The sequence below is a fragment of the Charadrius vociferus genome, unplaced genomic scaffold, assembly GCF_000708025.1.
Source record: "Charadrius vociferus isolate BGI_N301 unplaced genomic scaffold, ASM70802v2 scaffold185, whole genome shotgun sequence".
Lineage (NCBI taxonomy): Eukaryota > Metazoa > Chordata > Aves > Charadriiformes > Charadriidae > Charadrius > Charadrius vociferus.
Window position 1 is genome coordinate 2,857,532 of NW_009648955.1, and position 10,718 is coordinate 2,868,249.

The window sequence follows — 10,718 nt, forward strand, 5'->3', positions numbered from 1 at the left end:
TGTAACTGCACTGTTTTGAGTTTTCTGACTTTTGTTTATTGCGTGGTGGAAGTGGTTATTTTTTATGTTGAAAGAATAAAACTGTAGCAAACTCCTGAAACAGTAACATGACAGATACTGGGGGGGAGGCGGGAGGTAAAAATTGAGAGTAAATCAAGGAAGGAGAAAATGCTGGTTGGAATTACTCTGAACTGAGGAAACCTTCTTGGCTTTTGGTTTCAGAAAGGCTGGTGGAAAGTCTCCGTTTGCCGCAGGTGCCCACCCTTCATTCCCAAGTGTTCCTGTTTTTCAGAGTATTGCTTTTAAGAATGTCTCCGCAGCACCTTACCTCGCTTTGGCCTACCATGATCACCGAACTGGTGAGTTGCAGCTAGCATTCATGATTTGGAAGACTGGTGCAAATTTGAAATGCAACCTCATTTCTCAATGTTTTTAAGAAAATCTCTTCTGGATAATGTGCATGTAAATGTACAGTGGACACAAATTGTAAACTGACTTATTTTCATAGTCCTGATGTCTGTTTTTTGCAATAAAATAGAACATCTGTTGACTTATGCTATTTAAGCTGTTCACATGTCTCCTGAATTAAATTTCCATTTATCCTGATTGTTCCCCCGACTTCTACTTCAATTTGTTATATGTACACTCTCTGCTGTTCCCACTCGTACCCTGCTGTGTTCCCCGTTTCTACTTTCCTGGTCATTCAGCCCTCTTCCTCCAGCAATGAGGATGAGAAGGAATCGGAATCTATGCTGGATTGGCAGGTGACAGTCATTCAGGTCACATTGTGGCTGAAATTTTGTAACGAGATTTGTGCAAGGCATGACTTGGATTTCTTCTTTTGCTTATTTTACACTGCATAACAAGACAGCATAAACAACTCTTAAGAGCTGCTACCTGCAGAGACTCCGCTGCTGGGCGTTTCACACGCAGGTTTCAGCTTTTGCAATGGGAATGGAGGAGAGTGGTTGATGCATTCTGCGGTCCATTTAGCCTGTTAGCCAGGTAGTTCCTAAGGGGCTGGCTAACACACACAGCAAATTGGAATCACTGCTGTGGTTTTTTTGTTTTGTGTTTTGGTATCTCTTGGCTCCTAACCTAGCCCTTAGTTAACCACAGATCTAAGCGATAGAAGGAGAAAAGCTATATAAAGTATTTTAAGGATCAAGTGCACAGTTTTAGCAGTGGATGCACTTAATTCTGAGCCTGTCTGTTGTGGTTTAACACCGGCTGGCAACTAAGCACCACACAGCTGCTTGCTCAGGGCCCCCGGCCCCCCAAGTGGGATGCGGGGGAAGAATTGGAAGGGTAAAAGTGAGAAAAGTTGTGGGCTGAGATAGAGACGGTTTAATAATGTAAAAAAAAAAAAAAAAGGAGGAAAATAAACCCCAAGAAAAACGTGATGCAAAAGACAACAATTGCTTACTACCAACTGACTGATGCCCAGACAGTTCCTGAGCAACGACAGCCCCCTGCCAGCCTTCACCCCCCCAGCTGTTATTGCTGAGCTTATTGTTGTACAGTCTGGGATATCCCTTTGGTCACTTGGGGTCAGCTGTCTCAGCTGTATCCTCTTCCCAGCTTCTTGTGCACCCCCAGCCTACTTTCTGGCAGGGCAGTCTGAGGAGCAGAAAAGGCTTTGATGCTGTGTAAGCACTGCTTAGCAATAACTAAAACGTCAGTGTGTTATCCACACTACTTTCAGATTAAATCCGAAATATAGCCCCATACAAGGCACTATGAAGAAAATTAACTCTATGCCGGCCAAAACCAGTACACTGTCAATATTATAAGTATTAAGAATCCCATTCTACTCTGTAAGATCTGCTAAGAGCTGGGAGCAGTGTGGCCCTCTGACTCCTGTGCTGTCCCGGACTTTATGCACATTACTGCAGTCCTGGAACTACTTTCAGCAGAAAGGACTATGTCACCTCTGCTAATTCACTCCTGAGTTTGCTCCTTTGTGTGATTCTTTATTCTTAGTTCCTTTAGGTCTTGTTTTCTGCTGGGCTCTCTTTCTAAGTAGTGGAGGGGATTAGCCTCTGAGAGCTTGCCTGGCCATAAGAGCCGTATGTTTCATATATGGCCCTTGTGCTACTCAGGCTATATACAGGGGATGAAAGAGTTTCAGGGTGCCAGTGTCCAGTCATAGTTCAGTGGGTTATTTCATCATCCAGGAATGGACGTAAAGCTCTAAATGACAGTTCCTCTAGGGCTCATTACTCAGGCTTCCCTACAGCATTTTCCTGAATCACTGTCCATTAAAAAAACGGTATTAAAATGTAGCATTTGATTTTCAGGTACAAGTATTTTTACTGATGGAACAGGAGCTCACTGCTGATGAAGACATTTCCAGGTAAACTTATGAACTTCCCACTTGTTTAACTTGATAACTCTCCTGGCATGCTGATGGGCAGTTGAGTCATTCTTTAGAATAATTTGTCAAGCTCAAATGAGAAGGACAAGTATAGCATAGTTCAGTCTGACTGCAGTACCAGGGACACACTGATGAGGGCAAAACAAAAAAAGAATCCCACTGTCAGATTGCTCATAAGCAACTAAGGTAGATGATGCAGTACAAGTACATTCTTACAGTGTCTTCCTGACTAAAATGACACCGCTTCTGCAATTAAAATATGCATGGCATGACTTTATAGCTTGTCTGTATCATATGTATATTTAAAATAAGATTGATGCACTTTTTTTTTGTCTAAATAAAAATGTGGTTTCTTCTAGTGTTAGAAAGACATAAAGATGAGGTGGATAACTTTTCTTGTTTCGTTGTCCATTTCTATCCCATCTACCTTCTGCACGGTATGATCCTTTTTCAGTCAATGCTAGCAGTAGAGGCAGGTTTCTCAAAAGAACAGGGGGAGTTATTTGCCAAAGTCTTGTTGTTCACTTTTTTCTAGATTCTCTTTGTTCTTTTGAAGAATTTTTCCCGAAAATAAAGTAATATTAACATGACTGGCAATTTTAAACTTTCTCTTGATTTGAACGTCTGATGGGAATGAGATACAGTTTATTGTATGTTAACATTTTATCATACACATATATATATATAAAAATAAACATACAAAACTCTACCCATAGCAGAAGCTTGCAATATTCTGGTTTAATTTATCGATTCAGGATTAAGTTATGTGTTTGTAAGGGCAAGTAAGAAAGGTGATGTTCCCATAGTGGAAGAAGGCTGTTACAACTCATCTGCCTGCTATAATTTATTTCAGGACTTCTGGCCCGTCTGTTGCTGGTCTGGAGACAACATACACAGGTGGCAATGGTTTCTCCACGTCCTACAATAGCCAGAGATGGTTGAACCTGTACTTGTCAGCTTGCAAATTTCTGGATTTGGCCCTAGCTTTACCATCTGAAAATCTTCCTCAGTTTCAGATGTGAGTAGAAGACACTGTCATTGAAGTTTTTGGATGTTTAGCCATACCTCTTGGTAAAATTCTAGTGTGGGAAAAAAAAAAAGAAAAAAAAAACACCCTTTGTTTTCCTATTCCCTTTTCTTTTCTGGCCTTCACCCAGGGCAGCCCACAGTTCATTCCCTCCCCGTGTCAGAGTGGCCCCCAGAGCAACTGATGCTACACACAAAATAAGTTCAGGCTGGTTTGATTTAGCCTGCGGCAAGACATTCTCCACACTTGTGAGCTAATCAGTAATAGTGATTTATGCAAGTATTTTAAAGTATTTAGTTGCAGTAATGTCTAAGTACCCAAAATGTCTCAATGACTAATGCATGAGATCAGAGGACTCTATGTCACCTCAGCATGACTCACTTAAATTACTCCTGCGTGGTCTGACTGGGAGATGTTGCAACAAACCTGCTTGTGAAGAGGACCCCGTGTTTTTTTCTTGGTCGATAGTGTTCATGTGTGCAAACTGCTTCCTCGGTGCCTCTGCAATCCTGTTCTATTGGAACAAAATGAACGCAAGAATGACATTTGCTGAAGACCATAGAAATGGGAGGCCACCAAGGATGAGAGAGTCTCGTCTCTTCCTTTACACTGCACAATGGTGACCACGTGAGAGCTGCTGCCCTGGGCCAGCTCTGTAGACATTTGGTTGTCTCTAATTATCCTGTTATTTAAAAGATGCTTGTGTGAGCTGGAGGGTGGAGGGACTTGCACTGTGTCAGTTTGTGCCCTGTAGTGTTTCTAAGTCTAAAGCTAATATTGAAGATTCATTGATTTATTTTCTGGGGATTTGGCTCATAATTCTTGCTCAGTTCTCCAAGTTGTTCTAATCTCCGTTATTAGCCAGCCCAGTTTTATTTAGGTCGTTACTGTGCATTTCTGGAAAGACAATAGTCATGCTGAATCACACTGTCTTTTACGGCATTCTCATGAAGGCTTGGCTTAAAGTTTTAAGGACAGAAACTTTGATTTCCTTGATAGCTTATCATGCAAGTAGCCAGTCTTTGCAGTAAAGCAAGGTCAGGGGGGGAGAAGTCCACTTGGTCTCATTGGCCTATGAATAGGTAAAGTAAATGAGTTTCTGTTACCAACACGGGATATTGAGAACATTTTGTGGGTTATAGTAAGCATTGCAAATGTACAGCAAAGTGTTTTAAGTAACTTATATATTTTATCAGAGTTGCTTTCAGTCCCCTTGCACACAATGAAGGTGTGAATACTTTTGTTTTTAGCTTCGCTGCCTTATCTTACTCTTGGCATCCCGAAATGTTTCAAGAAACTCTAAAGGAAAAAAAGATGCTACGTTCTCAGCCGTGCTACCTCCTGCTTTTCAGAATGTGCCTTTCCTGTTCTTTCTTGTCAGAGACTGCTGGGTTTTTGTGATTTGCTTTTTTTCCTCCTCTTTCTTTGATACCTAACTAGATTTCCTCGTCCACTTATATTCTTAGATCTAGCAGAAAAGCCTGCTTGTTCATTAAGGATAATGTCTGCTTGTGTTATCTCATGACAGGTATCGTTGGGCTTTTATTCCAGAAGCATCAGATGATTCGGGCTTGGAAGTACGAAGACAGGGGACACACCAGAGGGAATTCAAACCGTATGTGGTGCGCCTAGCAAAACTGCTGCGAAAAAAAGCGAAGGTATGTCGCTTTCTTCCAGTTTTGCTTGTCGTTGATAATTTTCATGCGCAGTAACTTAGAATGCTGTTTTTGTTTTGGATATTTGGTGGTTTTTTTAACAATGAAGAATGGAAAGGAGTTTAGCTGGTGTGGGAGATTCCTAGTGGAGTAATCTCAAGTCAGCATCAGGCAAAACCTATATGTAGAGATATATGAAAAAAAAAAAAACAAACCCAAAAAAACTCAAAAACAACCAACCATACAAAACTAAACAAACAAAAAAAAAACCCCAAACCTGCTATTGTCAAAAAAAGACTATGGTCAGTGACGTTGGAGTTTTCTATTAAAAGTATTATTTGAGTAAAAAGTAAAGTATTTTTCAGCATCTAATATATTTTAACATAAAATCACTTGCAGACAGCCAGTCATATATGTGGATAACTAGTATAGCTAACTACATTTTGAAGTAGAAAAGCATTTTTGTTAATAATAATCACATTTAAATATTTAGAAAACTGTTGCATTCCTTAAAAATGACAGAACCAAGAGTCTTGAGACTGTGCAGAACCCAGGAGGGCTGGGGTTCTTCCGTGAAGCAGTTATGATGAGTGGAAGAAGGCAGAGAGCAGTAGAAATAGTTCTGGTGAAATCTTGGCTGCCCAGTTTGTAGGGTGGGAGCAGAATTAGGGTTGTCATTATGTTGATGCATGAGGTATCTTAAAACCCTAGTTTGGGTGGGGTGGAGGCCTGATCCGCTAATGAAAGTGATGGAACTTGGCCAAGCCGTGTCCCAGGGAGGTCCCTTCTGCTGCCACAAAGTAAGAAAATTGCTTTTGGGTACTTTGCTGCTCCTGCTGTGAGGGCAGAGCCCTCGTGGGCAAGCACCTTACTGGGAAAGGTTGCTGGGTGGGCCAGGGAAACAGGGAGAAAGCTCGAAGCCACGGGGGAGAAAGCTTTGAAGTTTCATTCTTGGGTTTCCCTCCAAATAGATGGCGTTGTCAGGGCTGTAACACTGGCAGCTTGCTGTAGCTACTGTGTTTACAATCTCTAATGCATGTTTTCACTGAGAAAAGAAACTACTGCTGACCTTCAGGTGGCTACATAATATTTAGGGATAACTTTGTGGGCAGATGTGAACTACTCAAGCAAGGCTCACAACTATAGGGGATAAAACAGGTATCTGAAGCACATCTGCATTGTTCATTTTATTGTTTTTGAACCATGAAGATGAAACTAAATTTCTCTTCTTGGGTGTATAAAGGCATATTCAGTTTTAACTGGCTGCTAATCAGACATAGCCTCTAACCCTGATGGTTCAGTGTAGTGTGCTATGTGTGTTAGAAAGTGGTCACACTCCAAATAATCTCTCTGTATGAATTATAAATTACATATGGTGTATAAAAGATACATGCTGGTAAGTACTGTGTGTTGAGATAGATGCCTGAAGTCAGGACTTCCACAGTATGCTTCAAGAATATAGAAAACTTCTGGAATTTCTGGAACCCCCTAGTCACAGCAGCAGTTGCACTCTCTGAACCATAGCAAGGGCTATGATGATGAGATAAACGTGAGGTAATGAATACGGACTTCCAGGCCATTTCTTCTTTGTGTAGAGGAGAATACTGATGCATATAGCTGCCGCTTTTTCATAGAAAGTAACTGTTTCTGAGCAAAATGTTCCAGTGGATTTTGGTTTTTCTTCAGGGTGCTCTGACTAATGCTCAGATTCATGTAGCGTGGTGTTGCTCAGGCTCTGTTGTCGGAAGGAAACGTGCTTAAAAACCTCCTTTGGCACTACTGGCAATACACAGAGGAACAAACTGGCAGTGCTGTTATTGTCTAATAGTGCCTTGGCCACAGTAGCTCCAGAGTCTGCTGTTTCTGGACCATGGACTCTTTGGGGCGGGTGTTTTTTCTAGCTGAAGCACAGCACCCAACCAAGCAACTGCACGGCCTTCATGGCAAAAGTATTATTTTGATATATGAAATGCAGTCTGAAAGTTCTCCTCTTTCCTTCCACAGGACAAACAGGAGGACTTTAAGACGGTGGTTTTGGAGGGAATGGAGATGGCCAAGCATCAGGTGAGGGTGGCCTTTGATGCTTGAGTTGTGAAACAAGCTCGCCATAATAACACCAGCACCTCAAGGCCCTGGGCAGTATTTAGCTTTCAGTAAGAACTGAGAGACATCAATCTTGTTAGAGCACAAAGTTAAGAGATTTTTGAAGTGAAAGAATCATGAGGGCCCTTATTTTTATAGATAACTTAAAAAGTTATTTTTAAGTTGGTTTCCTATGTGAAATAGATTACAAAAAGTTAGTGTTAGTTCTAAGAAGAATTATGATCGCAAATCATTGTAAGATTAAATAATAACATAATTTTTGCCAAACAGCGGGTGTGAAACACACAATCCCTATTTGGTCTCTGTCAAATTAACTGCTGGTTTAAGTATCTGAGGAATTAGTGGTGTTTGCTCAGCGGATAGTGCCGTGAGGAAGTGACTTGGACGGATTGTCTTTCATTGCTCAGACAGAGAATGAGTATTTGCACGTGCACCCTGTTTGGTTGGCTGCTGTGGAACGCTGACACTTGCTGCGTGCCAGAGGTGTCCACGCTCACCACTGGGTAATGCTAAGCACGGTAGAGAACCAGTACTGAAAAGCCTCTCTTCTGTGAACCCAGTGTGAACTTTTTAATGGAGCAATTTTAAAAACTAGTAGCTTCATTAAAAGTACGAGGCATCAACAACTCTTGCTGTGTTGGAATGCAGTCTTTGCTTAGGTTTAGTTCATTACGAGCCTTTCTTTTCTTGAGACGTACCGAGCTGGAATGGTAATCTCCTGTGACAGGAAGCCAAACCACCAGATTAAACTACTAAATATGCTCATATTTAATTTTAACCTAATTGTTTCTTGTGAAACAAATGTCATGTAGGCTCCTGAAGACAGTTGCTTAATTTAAAGGGCAAAAACTGTATTTGCTGAAGTATCATCTCTGGAAGAAAATCTGTTTGCTCAGAGGCTGTGCAATCAGTAATCTTTACCTTGCGCGCTGCTCCCACTGCTGTTCTTTCCCGCGGGTTCCCTTTCGTTACAAAGCCCACTCTTCAGGAGCTGTGCAGTCTGCGGGGCTCTCGGACCCCGGCCTGGGCAGAGGCGGATCAGGTGGTGGCTTTCCTTGATGTGGCCTTTGCGCTGCTTTTCTCCATCCTCACAGAATAAAAACTGGTATTGCTGGAACTCTACTTCACAGTAGAAGCTCTCCACACTGGTTTGTCAGCAACAAACTAGGGCTGATGGTACCTTATTGTCTAGATTTGAATATGGGTTTTGGCAACAAAAAAAAGAAAAAAAGAAGAAATGAGTGAAGATGGATCCAGCAGTTGGATGTTAGTGCTCAGGTATTTTAGTACGCAGGTATTTAAGGCAACCCTAAACAGGGTTACAGCAGTGTATTGACACTGCCTGTGAGCATCTGGTGTGTGACTGCTGCCTCTGCTGGTGGGGTTCCTGAAATTCTCTCCTCTGAAATTCCCCCCCATGAAACGGAAAGTGCGTAACCCAGGTCTTCTGAGAAAACACAATAAGTAACCGAAACATTTTCCTTTGAGGACAATTTCAAGTGTTTGCTCAGAGCTTTGATGTGTGTTATTTTTGATTCTAAAAACAGCACTGCTTTTGCTCTTCCCGAAAACTCTGAACTCTAGCTTCAAAGTGAAAATGCTTCATTTCTATTTTAACTTCCTTTGGGGTTTATTGCCACTAACGCTGGCAGTAGGGTGAAGGGTGAGTGTGGAAAGCAGCTGAAGTGGTTCACAACTTACCCAAGCAGGTACAACACTGGCTGTCACCAGCTTGGGCTGTTTATTCCCAGCAGGAAGGCTGCAGCAGGAGCAGCTGGGCAGGGCAGGATGGCGGGTGCCAGGGCCGGGGGCTGCCTTGCTTTGGGGCAGCCCTGGGCTGAGGCGGTGGACTCAGATGCCCACTGCAGCTTTCCCCTCGGTGTCAGCCCAAAGACCAGCTGGCAGACCGTACGCTCATGGCCACCGCTGCTGGAGAGGGGGGGAGCAGGAGATCTGGTTCAAAAGCTGCATTCCAGCATGCATGTATTTCAGTGATAGGATCTATATTTCTGGAATATGGAAAAATACTTTATTAGGCATTAGTCTTTCATTTTGATCTGTGCTTTTTCTGTTTTGACCTGTATTATTTCCCATTTCTCTGTATTTACAGAAAAACCCAGAGGACGACAGCTCAGGGAAAACACTAAGTTGGGAACCAGGTCACTTGCTTTTAACCATCTACACTGTTCGCAGCATTGAGCAGCTTTTGCCTTTCTTCAATGTACTCAGCCAAGTTTTTAACAGCAAAGTCACAAGCAGATGTGTTGGACACTCAGGGAGCCCTGTCCTTTACCCCAACTGTTTTCCAAGTAAGGACATAAAAATGGAGACCCTCAAGACCTTCTCCAGCAAAGCAAGACAAAAGATAGAAGAAATGGTTGAGAAGGATTTTCTTGAAGGTGTCATAAAAACATGAACCAAACTGGTACTATTCAGCTTATATGTAGTGTAACTATTTAAATGAAATACTGTATCTTTCCCAGTTGTATAGTATTCTTTTCTTACTTTGTATGTAATGAAATACTTAATGTTGTATTTAAGTTAAATATTTGTAAATAAGAGAAAAGTTCTGGATGTGGCCTGAATCAAGTTTAAATATTGGTGGCTCATATTGATTATGGTGCCTACTATTTACAGTACATGTTTTGTTGTCTTGAGTTCTGTCTTTAAAAAAAATCCTAAAAAAATACAAGGTGCACATTTTTGCAATTTGTTTCCAGTTTATTTTTGTCTGTTTTTCTTTTTTTTTTTTTAAATCCATTGGAACTTGTACTTATTTAGCAATCTGGAAAATGCCATTATGCCAGGTGTTAATACATGACTACAATGAAAAATACACTTGTCAGAGGTACTTGCCCTGAACTGAAATATGCGGAGGAGGATACTGGTGTATTTAAAACACTACATCCCATTGCCCCACCCCTGCACACTGCTGGGGAGTAGTAAGGGCCACAGAAGAGAGACTTGTCTCTGTCCCTTCCCCCTTAAAAGTGATTATAAATACAATTACAGTAAATTCCTTTCTAAGCTATACTTTAATTTCATAAAAGTATCTAATGATTAATATTATTGCAATCATATGTTATTATTTGCAAATGCTCTTTCATTATATTGCTTCCCCCTTGAACTGAGGTGAACTGAATCTCAAGACCAGTGACAGCCTCTGCCTTATACCGTCTGCCCACAGATGATTCAGTTGGTGGGGGCGATGTTCCCGCAGCAACGCGCTGTGCTGCAGCTCCCATGTGCACAGTCACAACAGAGCTCGAGTCAATCGTGGCTATCGCAAGCGTGCTGAGGATGTGGGAGTTGGACTTCAGGCACAATGTGACAATAATCTATGAAATATACTGGGTGGGGGGCAGAATCCCTCCTGGGCCTGACCAGGCCACTGACTGTCAAGAAGTGAGTCACCTCTAAGTCACTTCAGCTTCAGAAATAAGAAAAGGGGGGGGGAACATTCAGCAGCAAGAGCATCTCATTAAGAGGTAAGTTGCTAACAGAGGTAAAGAAAAAGCAGAATAATATTCCGCTCAGTTCTGAGTAATCCTTGTTA

The 10,718-nt window shown here is 41.8% G+C and overlaps 1 protein-coding gene across 2 annotated transcripts in view; it reads left to right on the top strand.

The window, feature by feature from the left end:
- The window catches only part of DOPEY1 (dopey family member 1), a 58,055-nt gene extending 48,220 nt beyond the window's left edge, over positions 1-9,835 (top strand). Inside the window, exons 33-38 of one of the 2 annotated variants that reach the window (XM_009887464.1) lie at positions 223-359; positions 2,301-2,356; positions 3,231-3,395; positions 4,933-5,062; positions 7,064-7,123; positions 9,273-9,835. In XM_009887464.1, coding sequence (XP_009885766.1) covers positions 223-359; positions 2,301-2,356; positions 3,231-3,395; positions 4,933-5,062; positions 7,064-7,123; positions 9,273-9,578 — 854 coding nt within the window. In that variant the 3' untranslated portion in view covers positions 9,579-9,835. The remainder of the gene's footprint in view (positions 1-222; positions 360-2,300; positions 2,357-3,230; positions 3,396-4,932; positions 5,063-7,063; positions 7,124-9,272) is intronic. The other variant, XM_009887465.1, reaches the window with a different exon arrangement.
- Positions 9,836-10,718: the final 883 nt, after the last annotated feature.